We start from the raw sequence: 11831 nt of genomic DNA on the forward strand, positions 1-11831 counted from the left end.
TCAATTTATTTTTCATTATATTATCAAATATCAAAAAATTATTTATTTAAAAAAAATTATTTTTTAATAAACAAATGGGGCTAAAATTGCTTTTTATAGCCGGTAGAGAAATTTTATATTAATAAATTTTATTTTTTTAATCTTTTTCCTTTAGAAAATTTGAGGAATGGGAGGGTGGGAGAGTGATGCGTGGACCCGATATTCTCATTAATTTTTACTATTAAAATCAACTTGACGGTCTATATTGTCAGATTATTACTGTTTCTCTAAGTTTTTAATAATTAGATACTTTTGACTTCTCTTGAGAACGTCCAATTTAAATCATTTTCATCGATACCCGCTCTACCAGATATATAAATGCATAGGAAATTTGTTTATTTTACATTGTTTTAGTACAAGCTTGAAAATATTATTAAAAATACAAGTGAATTGAGATGACATCGATTTGATGATATTGATATTAAAAAAATAATTTGATTAAGATGAGATACGTGACTAAAAGATAATATAATACGAAGATCATTCTTAAAAAACTCAGTTAATTTACTAATATAAATAATCGGTTAGATTATTTATTTAATTAAATTTAATTAATTTATTAATATAAAAAAATATAATGACAAAAAATAAAATGATAGATTTTTTAAAAATAAAATGAATTAAAAATAATAATGACTGTCAACACTAAAAAAACATTCATATATTTTTTAAAAAACTCTATAATCTTATTTGATAATGATACAAAAATTAAATGAGAATATAATAATTTTATAGAAAGTAAAATAAATAAATAAATAAATTAACCCTTAATTTATAGCAAATAAAATGTTAAAAAACAAAATTTGAAGAAAAAATATAACTAAAAAATTATGACAAAAACTCAAGTCCACATCAGGTTATCATGTAAAATTTATAATTTAGTTATGATATCGAGATAGTTTCTTTTAAAAAAAATTGAATAAAATTCTAAAATTTATTTATCAAACAACTCAATATTAAAAAACAAAACTTGAAAAAAAATTAATTCTAAAAAAAAAACTTGAGTTAACCAACCAAGCGGTTTTATGCATAAAACTGGAATGATTTCATAAGAAAAAAAAGTGAAAAATATAAAATTTTATTTTAAATAAAATAAATATTAAATAATAAAATTAAAAAAAAATATATTTTTTAAATAAAATAAATAAAATAAAATTAACTTATACTACACTACAAAATCCACGAAGCTAGTCATTAGCCAAGCAAATCCAAAAAGAAAGTTTTCTTATATGCATTAATGCCGATGCGCTTGGCATATCTAGCAATTTGCTTTCAATCAATTTTATATTAAAGTTATTTTTAACTATTTAAGCAGATTGAATTTATTGAATCTACTTGTTGAATTCTTGTGTTTGAATAGTGTTTTAAAAATTATAAATTCATTTTAATATATGTGAATGGCCATACATTATTTATCTACTTATTTTCATCTTAAAAAACTTCCTTTTAAAAACGTACACGAGGGAGAGGAAGAGAGATAATTATGCTTTTAAGATTAAATTTTAACAGTGTATTTTTAAGTAAATAACATATCTTAGGGTAGATTTTGAAATTTATAAAACACCTCTAATTTTAATTGATTATAAAATTTATTTATATTGCTTAACCTTTTCCAAATATAAATTTAAATAAATAATATTTAAATGGTTTAATTTTTATATAATTGTGAAGTTTTCTAATGATATTTGAAAAAAATTAATTTTTTAGAAGCTTTTTAAAGTGTGGTAGTAGTTATTTTTTAATATAATTTTTACTCAAAAATATATTAAAATATTTTTTTATTTTTTAAAAATTATTTTAATATTGCTATACTAAAAATACTAAAAATAATAAAAATATTAATTTTAAATGAAAAATTTAACCCATTTAAAAAGCTTTGCTGAATGGTTTTTTCCACCATTCACTCTTCAATTTGTTGACTTTGACTAGACAAAATATTTAACCCATGGCCTTTAAATTATATTCCACATACACATGCACGTACCAGATTTTCGCAACACAAATTGCCCAAATCCCGATGCATGAATTCAAATCCAACGGGATCCAGCTACAGTTAAAGGTTCTTTGTGGCTCTCCTCTGGACCCACCCACCTCTAGACACTAGACAGCGTCATTCTCCACTCTAACAGCTTGAGCATTTCAGCCACTAATCAGTCGTCTACATCTTAAAGGTAACAATTCTTCTTTCAATTTTCAATTATTTCAAGAACTTTAAATTTTTTAGGTTTTTATAGAATTCGTGCTTGCTTAAATTTTAAGGTTTTTTGTTTTTGTTTTTGTTTTTTCGTGATTTCTTGTACTTAAATTTGTTGTCAATAAGGTGTTTGATAATACACGAGAGATTCACAGCCTTGCACTTGTTTGATTTTTTGCAGAATTAAGTATCCATATAATGCTTAAGGTCCCTGATCATCAGGTTGCGGGCCACCAAGCTCGTAATGGGCAGCTTGGCCCCCTCATTGATGATTCGGGGCGTTTCTACAAGCCTCTCCAGGATGATGACCGGGGCTCGAAAGAGGTGGCTTTTTACTCCTCCTTCTCGTCGAATACGAGGGTCCCAGATCATATCCGAAGGCTCTTTCCTGTTTTTCATGGGACTCAGCTCTTAGAGGCGTCTGACGGGTCTGGCCTGCGGCCGCACCTTGTATTGGAGGATGTTGTTTCAACTCGTTCGCATCCATCGGTTATGGATATCAAGATTGGTTCTAGGACTTGGTATCCTGAATCTTCTGAGGATTATATCCAGCGGTGCTTTAAGAAAGATAGGGAAACTAGTAGTTTGTCTTTGGGTTTTAGGATTTCTGGGCTGCAGATTTATGGAAATGAAGAATCTGGATTTTGGAAGCCTGAGAGGAAACTTGTTCAGAATCTCAGTGCAGCTGATGTTAGAGTGGTTCTGAAGAAGTTTGTTTCTTCCGATTTGCCGGTTGATCCAAATTCAGACCCTGATTGTTCTTTTGCGGCAAGTGTTTATGGCGGTTCTACTGGGATTTTGGCTCAATTATTGGAGCTAAAGGCATGGTTTGAGGATCAAACCATGTACCATTTGAATTCTTGTTCAGTTCTCTTGGTGTATGAGAAGGAGAAACTGTTAATAGGAGAGAGGTCAGATGCTGAAGTTAAACTTATTGACTTTGCTCATGTTACAGAAGGCAAAGGCATTATTGATCATAATTTCTTGGGTGGGCTTTGCTCCTTGATAAAGTTCATCTCGGAGATTCTTACCAGTCCCGATGATTGCACAACCAAAGCTTGTTTGCGGGACTCTGAGAAGGACAAGGAGATTCTTACCAGTCCCGATGAGTGCACAACCAAAGTTTGTTTGCAAGACTCTGACAAGAACACCAATCATTCTGAAAACGGTACCATTGAAGGAATGTAGTGTATTTCCCTTGTTTAGGGTTTCGGCTTAAATTGTTTTACTTTTGAGTTTTATGAAACCGTCTCAATGAATTTGTACAACCTATTGAAGAATTTTCTTTCCTGCCACTATTATACTCTTGGCTGGGAAAGAAAATCATTGCCTGTAATCCCCATCGAATTTTTATGCACTCACTATCCTATATTCTTACATTATTATTTTGCTAGTTTGATTCTTCTGGTCGGCCAAAGATTTTCTTATAGTTCTGGCTCCATGTGTAGGGTAGTAAATCCAATCTATTATCGCTGTACATGTTTAATGCTGTTTTAGGTGACGGGAAAGATTCTTTGCTTGGAAAAAAAGGAGTGTGCATACAAGGAGATGACCCCTGGCGGCTAGTGGTTTGGTGAGTTTGAGAGGGAGAGCTCCATGGCCATGTTGTGAAGATAAGATAGGAAAGGAACAGAGGAGTGATAGCACCTGGTAATTGACAGCGCATCTTTTTGGAATAAAACTAATGAAAATTGCCCATCTAAGCTCCATTTGCTCTATCATATGCTCCTTCAAGCTACTTTCAAAATCCTAAGGTTAAATGTTACATTCCGTAGAACCGCTTGCTTTCCTGTTATGGCAAGAAAGGTTGGAATTCAGGAAAATCAAATAAATAGGTAAATAAAGGAGTTTTTATTGTCAGTGACAGAGACATTAAAAAGCATTATCGAGTTCTTCACGCCGGGGCAAGCGAGTTGACAATGGGGGAAGTGGAAGGGGACCAATCAAGTCGCAAGGGCTGCGTAGCAGAAGTAGCAGACGGTTGGATGTAATGAAAAGGGATTCGGCGAAGTCTATTTCCAGCATCTTTCCCGCCAATCTCCATTGGGTTGGTTTCAGTGAGTTCAAGAGATGGGGATTAAGTGAGTTCCCCCGGGTGATAGGGGAATTTCTTTTTTACAGAGGAACCATCTTGGTTTGTATATTAAGAATTCAGGGCATCCAGCTGAGTTTAGATAATCTTTAATTTTAAGCAATGCACTTCTTACAAGATAATCCATTTGAAATCCAGTAGTAAACTTCAAGCCTCAGAATAACTTGTATCTTTTGCAACCTCTAAAGATTGCATATAAAACAAAGAAAAGCATTCATTAACTTCACAAGAATAAAACCAAGATGAATTCCGCCCTTTTCTTCTGCATTTTCTTGTCCACTTGCATCAATATCTGCCTGGCTGATACCGATAATCTTCAGGATACTTGTCCAACGGCTACTACAGGCAAGCAAACTGTCTTCATCAATGGCTTCCCTTGCAAGAACCCAAACAGCATCGTTGCTTCAGATTTCAAGTCATCAAAACTGAGCCGTCCAGGTGACACAGACAACACCCTCCATTCCTCGGTGACCTTCAACACTGCTGCGGATTTCCCAGGTCTAAATACTCTCGGCCTCTCAATTGCTAGGACTGACCTTGAAATTGATGGTTTGATGATGCCTCATTCCCACCCAAGAGCATCCGAGATGTTCTTCGTTAGCACAGGTGTGGTGATTGCTGGTTTTATTGACACCCAAAACAAACTGTTCCAAAAAACTCTCCAGCCAGGAGAAGTTTTTGTGTTTCCTCAAGGTCTGCTCCACTTCTGTGTCAATAATGGCTTCAACTCCGCTGTTGTTTTCTCAGTACTCAATAGCCAAAACCCAGGGATGGTAAATATTGCTGATGCAATGCTCGAGTCTGACGACGATACGTTAAATAAGCTAGTAAGGAAAATAAAAGCTGTTGCTGCCTTGGAGGTCAATGCACATGGCATTCAAAATGCGACCCTGACAGGGTTTTAGCATCTTTACAGTCAGTAATCAGAACATTACAAGTTCTGACATACAAGCCAAGTGTACATCTATTTCTCTGTGTTTTCTCAATAGTTAAAAACGTTCTATTTGCTCAAATGCCTTCCGGTGCTGGTATGAATGTGTGTAAAAGAAGAATATTAGCAACAGTCTCTGTGTTTTTCTAACTAAATTCACAGTGCTAGTAATTATGGAACTTCAAAATCAAATTATGGAGAGGCTTTCCTCAATTATACTAATAAATCTTGTTTGGAAATTAAATTGAGAAAATTAAAGTAATATATAAAAAATACAAAACCTCACATTTTTTTTCCCTTTTGATTTTAAGATCAAGATATCTTTGAGTTAGCTTTTCCATGTGTTTGATATTATAGTGTTAAATGTTTTTTAAGGATATTTTTTATTTAAAAATTAGGAGTTAACTCACATGTTTTAAAGAGTAAATAAACTTTATTCTATATAGATTAATGCGATGTATCCCTCCTTTAAACAATATTATAGCAGAAAAAAACTACTATCAGTTCGCGTTGAATATATAACCTGAATTTGCAATTTTTCTTTATTGCATTACTGGAATTAAATTTAGCTACATGAAAACTTATTTACTCTAAAAGTAAAATTAAAAAAACAACGGGTCCTTTTCCGAAAGCTAAAACATTAAAGGGGCAACTTTATTAATCCCAAAAAATAGGAGGCAAATCCAAAACTTCTCCTTCTTGAATATAAATACATCTCCTTCCGCGCCAAACACAAAAATCAAAACAAATCCACATACTCGAAGAAGAAATTGAAAATGGTACTTGTTTGCTTCGTGCTAGATCTCTGCAACCTCTCGCCTCCATTGCTCAAAAACCTAAAACAAGTAACACTCTTTCTCTCATGCTTTCTCTTTTTTATCAATTGATTACTCGATTGCTGCAACTCGTTGATTCTGTTCAGTCCTTGCTACACCTCGCAAATTTCTACGCCGTATCGTCTCCTTCATGCCGCCAATCGCACTCTCTTATCGACAAAATCGGCTTGTGTTATCTCTTAAAACACCGCACTTCTCTCTCTCACGAGGTAATCGAGGAAAATCCGAAGATTGTGTTCAAAACCGAACGTGTTTGTCAAAAAACTAATTGGATATTTTTTTTAACAGCTAAAGATCGGTTATACTCCTAGAGGAAATTTCAATCTCCGTGATTTCCATCTCGCCGTTAATAATGTGCCTACCGATTCCTTTTTGCCTGAAATTAACGATTCTGGAAGTCTCCGTTCATTTGGTTAGTAACTGATTAACTGATTTTTAGCAAGCATGTTTGGTATTTAAGTAAATAAGTAATGTTTTTTGTGGAACTAGATGTAAAGCTTTCAAGTATTTTGAGCGATCAAGTACTGTACTCATGGGGAGGTAAAGATATTATGAGGAAAGTGATTGTTTTGAGCTCGTGCGTGCCTGATAATATCGACAACGAGTTGAAATTGACTCTCATGGTTAGTCAACAGATCATGCTTCAGAATATTTTTTTATGATACATTATATATAATTTTTTTTCTTCGTTTTTTATAGGATGCAGCGGATAAATGTGTTTCGGTGGAGTTTTTGTTGTTTGAGCAAAGTTCGAGTCATCTTGGAAATTTTCAGGAGAATATTAATTCTTTCATGAGAAGTATATCAGATCTTGATAATTTCTCATTCGGAACTTATCTCGCAGGTTATGTGCTTCAACGATTATTAGTACATGATGTTTTGATTATGTTTTTAGTATACTTCTGAGAAGTTTATATTTCCAAGCAATGAGCAACGGCATAAAACGAAAACCTTTCCTGCAATTGATTAATATGTAAATTCGGGAGGACTATGGTTGGATTGTTATCGACCATGTGGAATGTGTTTTGTGCATTATGTGAATGCAAAGTGAAAATTTTGACAAGGGGAGGCGTTAAGAGTTAAAGTTCAACATCATGGTTCAGATAAACAGTGATATCTGCTATACAGAGGCTTGGATTATGGAAATGGAGAATCAGAGCATAGAAATTCGAGAAACCATGCAATTTCTGCCACCAGTTCCTGAGTTTCTATGTAGAATCATTTGGAGGGAGACGGAAAGAGTGTGATTGAACTGCTGTTGTATATTTGCAAGACCATGGCTACAGTGGATAAAAAATATATGATATAAAAGAGGATCCATCCACAGTCATTGAATCCAGATAGGAATTTGGATCTGTAGCCCTAGAGTACTAAGCATGCCAAGGCTAAATGTATACTTCTTGCAATTAACCTGATTTTTCATTTTGTGTACAAGTTCTCAGTATATGTGCTAAGAAATAAGAGTGAGCTGAAGAGTAATCTTCATATATGTATTTGTATTTAGCATTAACTTCAGATAATTTTGCAGATAGTAGAGTATTTCATAGCCTGGTAAGACGTTAAAGGATGGCACGGAATAATAAAAATTCTCAATATTAGTGCTGAGAAATAGGAGTGAGCTGAAGTGTAAATCTTCATATATGTATTAGCATTTAGCATTAACTTCAGATAATTTTGCAGATAGTAGAGTATTTCATAGCTTGGTAAAACGATGGCTACAGGAGTTAAAGGATGACATGGAAGAACCATTGCAAGCTCGTTTCATCTTTAAAAGCAACCTCACAGGCTCTTTGAATCAGATATTCTGCAGCTTGTCAACATCTGTTTGTCAAATTATTGATGGATTCAGTGGTTGCGAGGTGTTTAATTATGAATCTCACTTTTCATGCTCTTGTTGTATGACAAAATGTTTCTTTTGTTATTCGAATTAGGTTTCTCAAGTAAAAGAATTATTGCTGGGTGTGCTGCTTATAGACATGCAGGTGTCATGGCTCCGTGTTAGATAACAGAATAAAAGACAAAAATGTCGGAGCTTCTTGTCCAATCACAGGGCGTGATCTAGAAATTTCCGATGTAATTGAAAATTCTGTGCAAGTTGGAGACAAAACAGTTCTGTTCATGCCCTCTTTTCAGAGCTCTATGAAGCTGAAGCAAGTTTCTTCACCCATAGACTTCAACATTATTGAGAGGGCTAACCTGAGCTCTTTAAGTGAAGGTAGTCATGCAAAAAACTCTATCTACAGTTTTATATTACATCTTGTCCATTTTCATTTTGTAGCCTGTAAGCAGCTTATTTATTTAATGGTGTTGCCATATTGGAATTTGGGGAGTTCTTATAGTAGGATGCGAGGAGATTCTGCATTTCTGCTTATCATTTTAAAACCAGCATTCTGATGGTCATGGAATTTTTTCCCTCTTCCTGAAGTACCACCAGTTGGGATATAAGTAAAAATCAGTGAAATCCATGCGAGCTACAATCTTAGATTAAGAATGCTGCGTTCTGTTTAGAGTGTGCAATGCAACTATGAATTTCTTCGTCTATCCTTTTCTATTTACTTTTAATGAACAGGTCCTTTCCCATTATCACTTTATCGGTGTTCTTAGGTTTTCCTGAAATTTAGGTTGCCAGTATATTTTCTTATGCAGATGTAAAAGTTGAGAGATGGCCCGAGAGATGATTGAAAATCACTGTTCAAACCTTTTCCCCGCACAAATTCTTTGAATCACTTCCCACACCTTCTGCATGATAATCTAGTCATTATAATAGGTACAATAATTAGAAAACTCTTCATGCTTAACCTCCCTGTCTGGATTTTTTTTTATCACAGGTCTTATAATTGGATCTTCATATTTTGTAACTCCATCAGCTTGTTATGAGATAGAAACTTCAGATGAAATGGACCGACCAGAGTTGAATGCTCAAAGTGCGATGAAGGCCTCCCTTTGAATTTCATTTTTCAAATGTTTATATAAAAATGGAACATAGGTTCATCAAAGTTCAAACTCGTTTCATTTCTAACTTTATCTTGTCTTAGAGTGATTTGATATGTTGCTACCATCATTCTGACTTGGGATATGATCTGTCAGTTTTTCAAGGGATTTGCAGTGTTCTGCATTCAATGGATCAGGGCCTGTTATGCTCTTCGTGTTGTAATTTAGAAACCATGAAAGAAGCAGCCTTTGACTGCTACTATCTTCTTCAGCCTTCAGACAATGGGCCAATGCTTCTCAGGGTGAACACTGACCCTCTTTAGAATGGCCGTCTTTTTCTTCTCAAGCAAAAAAAATGATTTTCTTATATTTGATTCGATGTCTTCCTCCTAGTTTATTTTCCTTTGCTTATGCTCTTCATTTTGATTTTGGTAAACTGTACCCCTTGCAGCGGCTTGCAGGATCAGAGGAAGTTTTGCCTGTGCCTGACGCCAATCGATTCCTTGATTCTCCTGTAAATAAGGAGATTCAGAATTCCATTCAAGCCTCTCTACTGAAGGTTGAATATTTTCCTTAATCATTTCCCAACTTTCTTTTTATTATGTTTTTGAAATCTGAAGCCATCTACGTACTTGAGGTTTCTGTTCTGTTATTAAAGCATGTACTAAGATTAAATAGATCCAGAATATTGATTTCTGTGGTGAGTTCACCTCGGAATGGAGGCTGGTTGGCTACGGCTTGACTTTGATTAACATAGCATTTCTATTATTAAAAGAGAGAGGCCTCTTGACCACGATCTAGTGGTTGAAATCAATTTTTAGCCTTCTATTATGATTTTAATACTCTTTCCTTTATCCTTTCTTCTTTCCTTCTATTTTCCAAATTACCCACAGATGGAACTAAGAGACTACAATCCAGTAATACACGAGAGAGGATTCCATCAAAAGCTCAACTTGCTTGTGAAAGAGAGCCTACAATTTGGGTAATTATCATATCCATTGATGCTGATTGCTCCTGCTTCTATATAATCACAATGGCACATATTTCACTAGTTTTTCCATTTTAATTTATTTTATAGTTGATAGAAAATGATTAAACCGCTTCCAATGGGCTGGCTATCTGTTTGCACTGCGTTTCCTGAAATACAAGTGCAGATGTTCTCTTAGAAGGATTTGTCAGCTCTTCAAAGAGATGGTTATTCCTAAAATAAAAATCTGATTTCTAGTGAACTTTTCCGACTACTAAGTTTACACAGGACTTTCGTGTTAGTTTTCTTTCACATGATAAGTGGGTTGTGACCAAATTACTTGGAGTTCTAATCATGGTCCTCTAAGCCATTTGACCACTCAGCCATGGCATATTAAAATTTTACATCGGTCATGAACAAATTTGGATCTCAAAAATTGGAAAGATTTGTTTAGAGAATATTGATCGTCATCCATTAAGCATATTCATTTCGTTGCTTCTCACATAGCAGTTGCTTTAGCTTCATCTTTCTTACCATAATGTCCAAATTGAGCTACATTACTGCTATTATAGAGGATCTTAGGAAATGTTTCAGTTTGAAATTGGGATACTCGGGTATGACCTCATTTTCTGGTAATTCCTAAAACTAAGTTTGGGATTGCACTTGGATTGATTTTCAGCAATTGTCATGGTAAGCATATCAATGTCTGAACTTTGTTGATCCTGATATTTGCCTCAAATCACATGGATATTCCAGGCCACTCACTCCTAAACTGGATGAGACAACATCCGAACTAAACTCAAACGAACCAGATTCTTCAGAAGTCATTGTCCTAGATGCTATTGACTTGGAGGATGAAACGCCACTGCTGGATCTGACAAATAGAGGTGACAAAACCACTGCTTCTATTGCAGAGGAATGGGAGCAGCTGGTTGTCAAGGAAGTTTCCAAGACGTTTTCTCCCGCTTGTGTTTCCAAACCTAAGATGGACCAGTCCGTTCTGTCTTCACCAGACAGCAACAGGCAGCTGGATGCAAAAACTTCTAGGATACTAGAGAGGCTGGAGTTGCCGAGACAGTTAAAATCCAAGACAGTTTCTCCCACTATCATAAAGAGTCAAACACCTGTGCCACCAAAAAAACCTCTGATCCCATTCCAGCCCACCAATGCAATAAACCAAAGCCCGACTTCAAGCCAGTTACTGAAGCCCAACTTCCAGAGGCTCAAAAGGAAACATAAATGAAAACAAGGCCGTTTCTACTGTGAGGGAGCATGGTAATTCTTGTGGAAGAGGTTCATGAGGTTGGTATTCTGACACCCTTCATCTATAAACTTACTATAGTTGACCACGCATGAGACAGCGCACACATGATATTCTGTTGTTATGTAGGCTAAAAACAAGGACCAACTCAATGTTCTAAAATACACCCAGGCTCCATTTCGCAATATCTTACAACACACTGCCTGTATTATTGCTTCTTGTAATCTTTTTTTCCATGATCCAGGCTGTCAGGATTCATGGACGTATTCCTTTGGGTGCTGGTATAGATCAGTTTCATCACTTCACGTTTGTTTGTACTAACTATTATGTTTGAACTAATCATTATTCCTCGACTGTTTTGCGAGGTGACCAGGAGCGTCACTAACAAATCTTTGCTGATGTATATAGTAACAGGTATGATATTGAACATGTGCATTTGATTATGATTTAAATATGTAGGAAATTGATGGGAAAGTTCAATTCTGGATGATAAAACAAGAAAACATTATGTTTGAAGAGCAGGAATGATTCCAACTAATCATTCAATGAAATTATTAAATCAGAAAGGGCTTATATTGCC

General features: G+C 34.8%; 3 protein-coding genes across 7 annotated transcripts; all 3 read left to right on the forward strand.

The window, feature by feature from the left end:
• Nucleotides 1–2055: 2055 nt before the first annotated feature.
• LOC118028275 (inositol polyphosphate multikinase alpha) lies at nt 2056–3630 on the forward strand. 2 transcript variants are annotated; one of them, XM_035031818.2, is made up of 2 exons: nt 2056–2210; nt 2415–3630. In XM_035031818.2, exon 2 carries the CDS (start codon nt 2432–2434, stop codon nt 3419–3421), a length of 990 nt encoding a protein of 329 aa, XP_034887709.1. In that variant the 5' UTR covers nt 2056–2210; nt 2415–2431; the 3' UTR covers nt 3422–3630. The 2 variants fall into 2 exon arrangements, with proteins under 2 accessions (XP_034887709.1, XP_034887710.1); XM_035031819.2 differs by lacking the exon at nt 2056–2210 and adding an exon at nt 2226–2298.
• A 139-nt stretch (nt 3631–3769) lies between these two features.
• LOC118028277 (germin-like protein subfamily 3 member 4) lies at nt 3770–5482 on the forward strand. The gene is given in 2 exon segments (XM_035031820.2): nt 3770–5182; nt 5184–5482. Coding segments are annotated over 2 exon segments (651 nt in total). The 5' UTR covers nt 3770–4567; the 3' UTR covers nt 5220–5482.
• Nucleotides 5483–5957: 475 nt separating this feature from the next.
• LOC118028274 (uncharacterized) lies at nt 5958–11749 on the forward strand. Of its 4 annotated transcripts, none has more exons than XM_035031814.2 (14): nt 5958–6101; nt 6179–6301; nt 6381–6504; nt 6582–6715; nt 6792–6936; nt 7773–7951; nt 8067–8307; nt 8921–9016; nt 9180–9325; nt 9475–9582; nt 9917–10005; nt 10747–11292; nt 11496–11532; nt 11625–11749. In XM_035031814.2, exons 1-12 carry the CDS (start codon nt 6033–6035, stop codon nt 11231–11233), a joined length of 1941 nt encoding a protein of 646 aa, XP_034887705.1. In that variant the 5' UTR covers nt 5958–6032; the 3' UTR covers nt 11234–11292; nt 11496–11532; nt 11625–11749. The 4 variants fall into 4 exon arrangements, with proteins under 4 accessions (XP_034887705.1, XP_034887706.1, XP_034887707.1 ...); XM_035031815.2 differs by having other exon boundaries at nt 11617–11725; XM_035031816.2 differs by lacking the exon at nt 11496–11532 and having other exon boundaries at nt 11625–11748.
• Nucleotides 11750–11831: the final 82 nt, after the last annotated feature.

The sequence above is a fragment of the Populus alba genome, chromosome 15 (assembly GCF_005239225.2).
Source record: "Populus alba chromosome 15, ASM523922v2, whole genome shotgun sequence".
Taxonomy (NCBI): Eukaryota; Viridiplantae; Streptophyta; class Magnoliopsida; order Malpighiales; family Salicaceae; genus Populus; species Populus alba.

Excerpts from the sequence above, each read along its gene's own strand:
- LOC118028275 (XM_035031818.2), top strand. The coding sequence starts at position 2,432 with ATGCTTAAGGTCCCTGATCATCAGGTTGCGGGCCACCAAGCTCGTAAT.
- LOC118028274 (XM_035031814.2), top strand. The coding sequence starts at position 6,033 with ATGGTACTTGTTTGCTTCGTGCTAGATCTCTGCAACCTCTCGCCTCCA. Across the intron at positions 6,102-6,178 it reads TGCTCAAAAACCTAAAACAA|TCCTTGCTACACCTCGCAAA; the intron begins GTAACACTCTTT and ends GATTCTGTTCAG. Across the intron at positions 7,952-8,066 it reads ATGGATTCAGTGGTTGCGAG|ACATGCAGGTGTCATGGCTC; the intron begins GTGTTTAATTAT and ends TGCTGCTTATAG.